Raw genomic sequence first — 12614 nt, forward strand, 5'->3', positions numbered from 1 at the left:
GCTCCTTCTAGAGATTAAAAACCTGTGCCAAAATACCCTGGCCCCAACCTAATTATAGCCCTGGAACCCCATCCTCAACTAGCTTTTAGGGACAATGAATACAGTCTTTTTTATTGCATCAAAACCAGAAACCAAACCAGAAGGAACTTGGTACTAAAGATATTGAATAAGCACCGGTGTTTACAATTTTCTCTTGTTTCCGAGAAGCAAAAATTATGGCTTTAATATTATTTCATCCAAATAGATAAAATATAAGTAATATTCTCAAGAGCATTGTATTATCAAATAAGTAAAACAATCCCTAATTCCATCTCTACAAGAATAGGAAATAAAAGACAAGGCAGTACTTTATCTCCATTTTACATTTAGAGACACTGAGGCTTTGGAATATCACTCTACCAAGATCAAGTGTCACTTTGGTAAAATAGCTAAAATGAGGATTTTAACTTTTATCTATGAAATCAAGCTGCCTCATTTTGAGTTTTATTAGCAATGCAGATTCTAAAAAAACCAGGGAAAATAGAATTCACTTCTAATCACTTCAGTTTGAAAAAAATAGTGTGGTTGTTGAAAATACTGAACACTTATCTACTGCAGAAAGTCATATAGTTACCTTGTTTGATAACAGTAATGGGAATTATCTTCTTTGGAATGTATGCTGGCTGAAATGAGAGAAAAAGAATGTCAACCTTTGGGTCTAGAGATTATTATTTCATGTAAGAAAAATAACAACAAAAACTTGATTCATCTTTTTATTGTTGTTGGTTTTTTGGGGAGGATTCTCAAATAATAATGGGAACTTAATTCTTATGGTGAACTCTTCTCCTGGTTTTCAGTCTTTGTTGACTAAAACTTTTCTGCTACATGGACCTTCTTTTTGTATGGTTCACGTAATTTTATCAAAATAAAAATGTCCAGATTACTGACAGGAACAATTCATTTTGATGGCCTCTTTATTTGGAAAATGATCTCTTTGGCCTCTGCTGGTATAGCCTTTAAGAACCACACATTAGTCAGTCAACAAGCATTTATCAAGGGTTCACTATGGGCCAGGCACTATACTAAGTATGGAACCTCAAAACCATTTCAAAGTACTACTGCAAAACCACTAAATGACTCCTTGCTTATTGCTGGGGTCAGTACTGTCCTTTTGAGCAGATAGTCAACTAAATGAAATGACTTCAAAGATACTAGGAAAGCCATGATGTCCAAAGATGTCTCCTCCATTAGGGTTCCATATTGCTAGAGAGTCTACCATTAGAGGTGCCTACTTTGGGGTTAATTTCCCCAAGTTATTTTTTTTTAAATGCCAAAATAGTCAAATCTGTTACCAGGAATTGTCGAGGAATAAACGTGTGTATTTATGTATGTATGTATGTATGTATGTATAAATAAACACACATATGGTTTTCTAGATAGTTCTCTGTATGAGCTATTACACTAACCCTTTATATTTTTGATGTTTTTAGATGGTAATATTCATAAACTATACAAATCCAACTCTACCTTCTATCAGACCATATACTGAACTGTCAGAATACAGTACAGTATATGGAATATAATCCAATCTTTTCTTAATGCCAGCATCATCCTGATGAACTGGTATTATACCATACTATAGGTGCAGATGTAGATGTTATGGTATATAAAGGTAAATAAATTTAGCTTACTGTATACTGTGAATTTCATCCATCTCAATCCTACCCCTTCCCCCAAAGTAAAATAAAGACTACAAGATAGTCCTGGAAGGAAATAATAATAGCCAGCACTTAAATAGGGCTTTAAGATTTGTAAAGTGCTTTATGTATCATTGTTCCTAAAACAACTTTGGGAGATGGGTACTAATGTATCATTATCCTCATTTTACAGATGAGAAGGCTGAGGCAAACAGAAGTTAAGTGACTTGTCCAAGGTCATGTAGCTAGTAGGTACCTGAGGTGGGATTTGAACTCAGGTTTTCCTGTGCTCCAAGGCCAGCACACATTGTGTCATTTGCCTGCTTTCTCTGTCTTCCTGTCTGAACACAAATGTTGCCAACTTCAGAGTTTTGCCTGGCAAAGGCTGCATCCCATGGAACATAGGAATGGGTCTATAGTATGTCCTAGAGCTTCCCTGGAAACTTCCAGGGTCTTCAGAGACACATGTAACTCATTGCTAAAAGTCCTACGTGTTTGGAACCTTTTTGGCCACTGAACAGGAAGACCCTTCAATTCAGCAGACCTTTAAAAAGAAGTGACCCCATCCTCAGCACTCTTTTCTTCCTGTCTAGTGATTGTGCCAGGACTATCTGAGTCTTTCCCTCCAAGGGTAGAGGGTATTGGTTCCCTTCTCCCACCCTCGCTGCCTAGAAGCTGTTTGAATGTGGTTGCTAAAGCGCATGTCCTGCCTGGATGATCCTGAGACTAGACAGGGAGTCCTAATTGCTGCTTCTCCTTTGTGTTTCTTTGCCTAATCCTAGGTGCAAGAGCAATGATCCTGAGACATTTTCAGCTTCGGAAACTATCTTGTGAATTTAAGAGACTTGGAGATACTGGTTCCTCAGCAGGTGTGGGAGATGTTCTTTCTATATCTACCACAGGGGCTTTTTAAAGGAAAGGACGACTACCAGTCAGAGCATAAGCCCAAAAAGGCCTTGCTTGCTAGAAGATGTAGACTTGGAGGGAATTGTTTGGACAATGCTGAACCAATGGGAAATGTAATGATGCTTATTCAGTGGTCCTACAAACTGTTTCATGTGTCAACTGCTTTAAGTTTCAGCCTCTCAGGAAAGTATTACAGTAGATGTGTTACTGCTGCTGCTGCTGCTGCTGCTGCTGCTGCTTGTTTTCAGTCTTTATTAATGAACACTTATGAGAATCACATTTGTATGTTGAACATTTCCTTGTGTGGAGATGAAATTAATAGCTATTCCATACCCAATATATATTGTATATTGAGTATCTTTCAACACCTTGCTTGGAGAGATCCTGAACATAAGTAAAAACTTGAGTTTTAAATAAATGTCTCTGAGACGCTAGGATTGGGCAGGGGGTAGGTAAGGAGAAGAGGGAAAACTAGTATATAGTAAAGAAAAAAAGATATTGACTTGTTATTTGGTCATTCTCCCCCAGTATTAACCCCTTCTGCATGTATCAAATCTAGTGTTGAAAGGGGCCCCTTCAGCTTTGGACTGGTTCATGCATCCATATGGTCCCGGGGGATTAAACCCTCGGCTCTCTGAGCCCAGCAGCAACTTCATTGTTTCATATGAAGTAACAACTTATGGAGAATTGCCATTACTGTTTTATACTGAATTTTATCAAGCATATATCAAAGCCATTTCACAAAGCACCTTTGACAATTCTAAAACAAACTCTGGGAGATAGGTACTTAACATCTCAGGCGTGTTAATCATTTTTTGTAACAGGTATCTATTAGAGATCTTACTTTATCTTCAAATTCCTAGGATGGAGAGACATTTGGGGGCTGGTTACAAGTCATTCATGAAATAATTCCACTATCTTGAAAGAAAAACCAAATGTGCACAAGAGAAGAACTTTGATATACCACATTCTGGTTTTAATTCATTCTAAAAAAACTCCACCCATTTTCTTATAAACTGACTAAGTGATGAAACATGCTGATTTAGGTCTAGCTAAAATCCAAACCAACATGCTTCTTGTGAAAATTTTCCTATTTCTGGCTAATGTGGAAAACCAGATGCAACTGTTTGTTATTATGTCTTTGGCCTAGAATTATTTTTTTTTAAATTTTCTACCTAGAATATGGATGCACTTAGAATGGAAGGACATATAATTTGTTATGTGTGAATAATCTCAAGGTGTGGATAAAGGAAGAGAAAGAAAAGGGATCATTTTTACTCTTGGCATTGCTTATCTGATCTTTGTTAGACTAAAAAATATTGGCAGCATTTTTTTCCCCTTGTGCCAATAATAGACGCTGTTCCCTTAGGAGATGGGTGGATCGGGATGATAATGAAGAAAAGGTCAGAAGAGATGTCATATCCCAGGGGAAGACTGATTTCAGGAGAAGTTGGCTTTCCATAAACAATTAAAATTATATTTTAAAACACTAGTTGAAAAACATAGTATATTTTTTAAAACTAAGTTTAACTAGCCACTGGATTATAAAATATATTTACGTATGTACAATTCCAAAAATGGAGGTGATGAGTTAAGAATAGATACTCTTGGAGACCAATAATTAAGCACTAATGCTCTATACCTTTCTAAGAAATTATCAGCATTAAGAAAGACAAATTCATTTTAAAAATGAAAAAATAGCCCAAATATCATTAATAAGCAGCTATAACATAGTCTTGGTCATCTTCCACTATGCCCTAAATTACAGGTGATTTATTATATAATATGCAGAAGTAACTGTCTGGATAATGGTTTATTGCTAGTATAAGTCATTGACAAAAGTATCAAGATATACAACATATGTGTATAAGTGAATAATGTTGAAAAGGGGATAGTCCTTTCAAACATTTTTACTTTACCTAAAAAAAAACATCATTCCTTTAAAGAACTAGTCAGGGGGCAGTTAGGTCATACAGTGGATAAAGCACTGGCCCTGGATTCAGGAGGACCTGAGTTCAAATCTGGCCTCAGACACTTGGCACTTACTAGCTGTGTAATCCTGGGCAAGTCACTTAACCCTCGTTGCCCCCCCCCAAAAAAGAGCTAGTCAATGTTATTCATCAATTTGAATCCTTCATTTCCCCCAATCTTTGGAGAGTGTTCAGAGGAAAAAGTATTTACACATATGTAAACACAGAATGAAAATATTGTGCAAAGCTTCAATTTTTATTAAAATTCCTTTCCGTATCTGGAATTTATTTTGAAGCCCCCGAAATAATGCCTTCTTAGACATGTTCTCAATGAAATGATATTTAAACTCTTCGTTGTCATTGTCATTTCTCTTTTGTCTGAAATGAGTCATTATATCAAATCAATTAAAATGACAGAAGATATGGCCATGTGAGATGCCAGAGGCTATCCCCGACTCTTCCTTTCCAATTTGTCTTAAATCCCAGAGCTGCACACATGTCAGTAAAAGAAACACTTTCATTCTGTCCAGATGGTAGTCCTGAACTAAGCCTAATAGAAGAGCCTTAAATATCCTTTTGAATGGATGTGTTTCCCTTTGGAAATAAACAAGCAATTCATGCTACAACACAAGGATTGCTGGCTGAAGTCAGGAGAGGACTCCACCTTGCAGCTTGAAGTGATAAAACTTTTGGATCGGTTTCAGAGATACAGGAAGTTACTTCCTACTGCCCCCCCATAGTTATTTATGACGGAAAAAGGGAATAAAAGTCCCCAAGAGTGAGACTTAATCTTCTCCCCAATCCTGCCTAGTAATCCCCCTCAACAGGGCTACCCTGCCAAAAGTAACACAATTTATTTGGAACAAGTGGCTAAAAAGAGAGAAAGACCTGTTGCTCTCTAGAAGACATAATAAAACAAAAAATGAAGCAGCTACATGTGTTGGGGAGATGGTGCTGTTCCTAAGAAGGTGTTCTTCTTTTAGATTTGCTTCATTTGTACAGGGCAACATATATGTGTTTGCCTATGTGTCCATATACATGTATAGATACACAAATATACAAACATATATGTATGCCTATTCCTTGTACATATCAAGTTATGGCTTGTTATCTCCAAGAATCAGAGAGGTAGAGATGAAGGTAACCTCAGAAGCCTTCATTTTGTAGATGAGGAAACAGGCCCAGAGAAGTTAAATGATCACACAGGTAGTGAGCCTCATGGGTGGAATTCGATGTCAAGTTCTTTGTTTAACATTCATCTAATAAAAACCTTCTCCTAAATTCACTCTTAGTGCTCCTCCCTAAGCCCCTTGAAGACCATGGTCATATGAGCAATGACTTGTTAACACTGATACATAAGCTTCTTACCAAATCTACACCATTTTGTCACCTATGACTATGTTTGAAGTTACACCTGAGATATATAGGACCAATATCCATGTTCTGGGAAATCAATTCTAGCCAGGATCAGCTTCAAAAACAGTAATCAGCTATTTGAGGGTTCTTATATTTTCCTAAACTGCATATCCTACCTGCTAGTTATTGTCTAAAAATCCTTTATAAAGGAGGAAAATATCTCATGACAAAAATAGACCTAATACCCAAATCTGGGAAAGATAGGACAATTAACACTAAAATGTAAAAGATTGTTTCTACCTTGAGAGAAGGGCTTGGTAGGAAGGATGGTAGAAACAATGAGGATGTTTAGTATTGAGTAGGAGTTTTTTTGGCTTTGTTTTTGTTTTTCTTAATTAGAGGACCTGTGACAGGGGACGAAGTCAAATTGTAGCAACACAACTATAAAAAGTCTATTATTGTCCCAGGTCTCTAGTCCTGAGATATTCTTTTCACTTCTATCCATTTAGAAAACAACAGGCATGCAATTAAAAAAAAAACACCCAAATCTCAACTCAACAAAACCAGTCCAACTGCATGCCAGCCATAGACACCAAGGCATGCATGCATACTTAGAATCTTATATTAATTATAATTATTATATCATTCGATTGTCATATTGATTATAGAATCATGGACCTATAGAATGTTAGAGCTGACAGGGATCTTAAGAATTATCTAATCTGCTATTTACTAAGTAGTGAGATCATTATAGCAGTCAATCCTGAGAGCTTTTGATTAATTAGCAATATGAATTTCACTTTTCTAGGGCCTCTCTGAGGCTTAGTAAGCAGTAATGTGAAAATAAATTGGATAACTTTTTTCTAGCTAACTGAAAACAAATTTGATACATACCACTGTATGCGTCTGGTCATAGGTGCTTTGAATTTTTCCATTTCCTTTTTTTTTTGCTGATATAACAGGGGAAAAATAAGAAACATTATTTTCATCTCATCAAGTACAAAAACAAGTGATCACTTATAAAGACAACACAATCCTCATCTCTCACCAATTTTATTTTCATTCTTTTTAAGCAGTAAAATTATCATATATGGTCTCATCATTGGTCATACAATTTTCTTACCTGTTATGTATACCAGTAACATGAAATCTGAGAACATAAATGGGGTCTTACTTCATTAATGTCTGACCACCTATGGGACAGAAATGTTTACTACAATCCCATCCCACCTCCACTTCTCCCCTTATCAATGAATGGAGTTGAGAGCATTTTGTATGTTTTTATCAGACTTTGTACAAGGAGCATTGAAGGGCATACTTTTTGTTAATGATTTAAATTACCAACTCTACAATTATCTCTGGAAATATTAGAAAGTGCACTAAATAGATACATAATAGGGTATATAACTCCTGTGTCAATGGACTCGCTATCCTAAATGGTGGCTCTCAAAACCTTGTTCATGCTTTCTCATGATGATATGACATAAGATGGCCCCCCACAACATTGGTTTGACCTCTATGTACAATTTATGGGAGAACATGGACAAGAGTTGAAAAGGATGGAGTGGCATGGCATTGGTAGGAAAACCTACATCAATGAAATCACGGATCCATCAAAGTTTCAATATATATACTTGAGTAATTTCCCAAAGTGCTCCCTTTTACCAGTAGGCTATTGTTCAATAGTTTAAAAGTTGTATGACAATGTCTGAAATGCCATGAAAAAACAAAGACATTTCAGTATCACTTCATTGGCCTTATGGAATTTATAATCATCCTTGTTATGAAATAAGAAACATTAAACATTTGCTCATTTATGAAAAAAATGAATAGCTTCTTCATTTTTAGGACTCTTATTTTTGTTTCTACCCAGAATACTAATTATGTAAGATGTCCCATATAAATTACAATCCATAAATGAAATCTCTGAACAGATCATTTTTATAAAAGTGTAGGGCTTATTGAAAGAATATAATTCTGCAGGGAAAAAATGGTTCCATGTGTATGGACATCATCTAAGGTGATAATATCATAGGAATCCCAAACATGATTTATCAATTTACCTTTCTGAAAAAATGGTGGGAACAGCTATGTGACTGCATTCAGCATACTATTCATTAGACTTACAATTACAAAGGGTATAGCAAACACAAATCACTTTTAACATCAAAACCTATTCCACCTTTGCCATTTGTCTAATGACTCATCTATGCAGGTACATAGTACAGAGTAGCTAATTGACATTCAATCTATGATTCTCCAACTTGTGAGTCTTCTATGTATTTATTTTACAATTCTGATTTGATTCATTCAGTTTCTATTCGTTGAAATATTGGAATTTCTGGAACACTTTGATAATGCAGGGAAGGGTAATTGGGATTTAATAATTGAAATCAGGACTAACCAGATAACCTGGGACAAATGGTCACCATATATAATTGGCCTGCTGTTATTTCATCACAGATTTGTTTAGTAATTTCTATAGTGAAACTAGCATCATTCTTAATTTCATAAAATGCATATAATTAGAGAAAAGCTTAAACTTTGCTTCATTGTTTTAAAAACATATTTTGTACTAATTGACAGTGCCCTTACCTTGAGGAAAACTTCATTTCACAAAATATACTGAGGTGCTACTTATAGGTCACTGAATTTATAAAATTTAACCCATGCTATTTTATACAAGTAATAAAAAAATGCAAAGTGCCTGAAGAATTTTTGAAAAAATAAACAGTGCCAAGAACTTACTTCCTGTAACAGTCTTGTGATTAAAAATCCTGCTCCAGAGTCCACCTTCTAAATTATCTTTCACTCCAAATTCATAAATGGTATTTGGCTTCAGATTCTCAACTACTGTTTCAGTGGCTGGGCAGATTTGGAAAATCCATTTTTTTTCTTTGTCTTTTTCCCGATAGCGAACTGTATATAATCTGTTGAATGATAATAATAATAATATTATGTTTTGCCTCCAAACAGTTGGCACCCAAGGACAGTCCTGCCTTTATAATTCAGGTAAAGTGAAATCATTGGTTTTGCTTGCAGAGGACTCTAAGCTGAAGGAGTAGTAATTAATTGTAACCCAGAACTCAAGGCCATTTGCATAAGAATCTTCTCTTTATTGGAGAATGATTACTTCATGCTCCATGACTGTGTGATGGACGGAGTTGGCAAGAACTTTGGAGGAGAGAGATCTTACTTCTTCTGGCTTCCAGCTTCCAAAGAACCCATGAAGTTCCAGACTCTCTCCAAGGTGTGGAGCATCAAGTAATCATTCTCCACCCAAGAGGAAAGTCTTATGCAAATGGTCTTGAGTGCCCCAGGTCATACATGATGTACCACAGATTCAGAATCCAACAAGATTTTGACAGGTTAGAAATATGTATTACATCCAATAAAATGAAATCTAATAGAAAGAAAATGTAATCCACGTCAATGTCAATGCAATATAAATAAATGTAAAAAGATATCACAAATATAAATGTAAAATAAATGTAAATTTAGTCCATGTGTTCTGAATTCAAAAGGCATTTATCATGTGTCTACTCTGAGTCAGACACTGCTGTAGGCACTAGAGATACAAAGACAAAAACAAAAGTCCCAGCCTTCAAAGAGTTTACATCCAGTTAGGGGAAACAAAATGTATACAGAAAAGTAAATATAATAAACGGAAAATGAGATTCAAAGGAAGTTAAATAACTAGCAAATGGGGAAGAAGGATCAGGGTAGGTTTCCTCTAGGAAACAGTACTTAAAATGAGTTTTGAAAGAAGCTAGCAATTTTATGAGGTCAAGAGGTGGTGGTGACAAATACATTCTCGGTGTGGCAGGGCACACAGTATAAAAGGAGAAAGGAGATAGAATGTCCTGTATGGGAAAAGAGCAAATAGGATAGTACAGCCAGAATATGTCTTCTATTGCTATTTTAAAACTCTCTCCCTATCACTAGGCTCTCTCTCCTCCTTTGAGATGTGCTCTATCCAAATTTATCACACCTCTCCTTCCCTCCCCCAAGTTAGCATCTAGAATTCAGCTGTTGTTGGTTTGTTGTTTCAGTTGTGTATGATTCTTCATGACCCCATTTGGGGTTTTCTTGGCAAAGATACTGGAGTGGTTTGCCATGTCCTTCTCTACCTCATTTTATAAATGAGATAACTGAGGCAAACAGGATTAAGCGACTTGCCCAGGGTCACACAGCTGGTAAATGTCTGAGGCCAGATTTGAACTCAAGACGAGTCTTCCAGACTCTAGGCCTGGCACTCTATCTACTGTACCACCTAGCTGCCCCTGATGGACAGCTTGTGTCTAGTGCCTGGATTTGTTTTCAACCCCAATTCTTGGGTTCATACTGGGGGCTTCAACATACATGTTAAGATTCCCCCAAGTACCCCAACCTTCCAGTTTCTCAACTGACAACTCATGACCTATTCCTCTATTCCACTTCAGCTAAACACAGGGATGGCATATCCTTGAACTTGCCGTCACACACAGTTATTCCATTTCCATCTTGTATTAATTTGAAATTCATTTATCTGATCATATTCATTTCCCTATGCCATATTGCTTCTAAACCTATTTTTCACCCTTATTATGAGCTTGAATTCTTCCACTGTTATGCACTTTCCCAGAGCATCACCACACCTGACTATACTCTTGTCCTTTCACAACCTTGACCCTTCAGTGAGACACTTCACTCTACCTTATCCTCTGCTCTTGGATGCCTTGCTTCATTGCCCCATAGCCATTCAGTTTGCCAAACCCTAGGCCTGTATTACTCCCAGCATCCATATCTTTTGCTCTTACTCATGTGTTGTTGAACAGAACTGAATGAAGTCATTTGTAAGGATGGGAGGAGAGTAGGAATTTGGTCCCTGCCCCGACCCCCACCCAAACTCAACTGATAAAGTCACAGAATAGAATCATCATGGATGACAAAATTTTAATGTGTTAATAACATGTTAACACCTAGTGATGACTTTAAAAAGTCTAAACACCCCTCTAAGTGAGTTAGAAAAAAGTAATGATTTTGGAAGAGAAAACAAATCCTTAAAGTAATTCAAGTAGTTAAGCCCATAAGGCAATCAGCTTGGTACTTGTGGTGAATCCAGATGCAGAGCAGGTGTGTCAATATGGCTTTACTGAAGATTAAGCCCACTACCATTCCCCGTCATCTCTAAACTTTCCAAATCTACCAGTTCCTTTCCTTCTACCTACAAAATGCCCAAATCTCCCCCATTCTTAAAAAAAAACAAGCAAAACCCAAATTTCTCACTAGATCCTATCATTCTTGCTAGCTATCGTCCTGTATCTCTCCTCTCCAGCTAAACTCCTGGAAAAGGTCTACTATTTTTTTTTTTGTGGGGCAATGAGGATTAAGTGACTTGCCCAGGGTCACACAGCTATTAAGTGTCAAGTGTCTGAGGCCGGATCTGAACTTAGGTCCTCCTGAATCCAGGGCTGGAACTTTATCCACTGAGCCACCTAGCTGCCCCCCAAAGTCTACTATACTATACTCCATTTTCTCTTCTCCTTTTCTCTCTCATTCTCTTCAAAATCATCTGCAGCTTCCAGCACCGCCACTCACCTGAAAATGTTCCCTCCAAAGTTACCAATGATATCTTCATTCTCTAAATATAATGGTCCCTTCTCACTTCTCATATTTATTAAACTGTTTGCAACAAATAATACCATCAACAATCATTTCTTCCAGAATATTCTTTCCTCTCTGGATTTTCATGACACTGCTTTTGATTCCATTTCTCAGAGCTCAAATGAGACAATATTTGTAAAGCACTAAGCAAAGTGCCTGGCATAGAGGAGGTGATTATGAAATGTTCATTCCCTTATTTTTTTTCTTCTTGTTGTTCTATGCCCTTACCTACTCAAAGAGGACAGTGACATTGGGGTGATGCCATGACTTGCAGTAAATGAGATTTAAGTGAGGTGAAGTCACCAGTCTCACTCTCAGTTACTGTCCAGGGTTCTTTCCTGAGTCCTCTTTTCTCTCAACTCTCTTTATCTTGCTGACCTCATTAGCACCATGAGTTTAATGATTATCTGTATGCAGATAAGTTCTAGGTCCACAACCCCATTTCTCCCCAGAGCAGCAGTCCTACAACACCATCTTTACGGTAGACATTTTGAACTGGATGTCCCAAATACATCTCAAACCGAGCATAGACAAAACAACTCATCTCTCTTCCAAAACTCAAGCCTCTTCTTCCATATTTCCCTGTTATTGCTGAGGGCGCCATTAACTTTCCTGTCATTTCAGTGTCATCCTCAACTCCTCATCCTCCCTCGCTCTACATATGTAATCAGCTGCCAGATAATGTTATTTCTACCTTTACAACATTTCTCACTTATACAGCTACACTCTAATCCTCTTTGGATTTCTTTATTGCCTCTCACTAGGTCTATTTCAATAGCCTTCTATTTGATCTCCCTGCATCACGTCCCTCCCTCCAACCCCAACCTCCATCCATTCTCTACACAACTGCTTATGATTTTCCTTAAATAAAGAAAATCACGTTACACCCACCTCCTCATACACTGGAGTGCCCTCCCAACTCATCTAGAAATCTATGGCTCTCTGTTACTTTTTTTTTTTTTTTTGGCAGGGCAATGGGGGTTAAGTGACTTGTCCAGGGTCACCCAGCTAGTAAGTGTTAAGTGTCTGAGGTAGGATTTGAACTCAGGTTCTCCTGAAT

At 37.0% G+C, this 12614-nt stretch overlaps 1 protein-coding gene across 1 annotated transcript in view; it reads right to left on the reverse strand.

The window, feature by feature from the left end:
* LOC122747036 (ABI family member 3 binding protein) overlaps positions 1–12614 on the reverse strand; it is a 313537-nt gene that overhangs the window by 147831 nt on the left and 153092 nt on the right. Inside the window, 3 exon segments of the mRNA XM_043993253.1 lie at positions 614–662; positions 6803–6858; positions 8657–8838. Coding sequence (XP_043849188.1) covers positions 614–662; positions 6803–6858; positions 8657–8838 — 287 coding nt within the window.

This window comes from Dromiciops gliroides, chromosome 3 (assembly GCF_019393635.1).
Source record: "Dromiciops gliroides isolate mDroGli1 chromosome 3, mDroGli1.pri, whole genome shotgun sequence".
Classification (NCBI taxonomy): domain Eukaryota; kingdom Metazoa; phylum Chordata; class Mammalia; order Microbiotheria; family Microbiotheriidae; genus Dromiciops; species Dromiciops gliroides.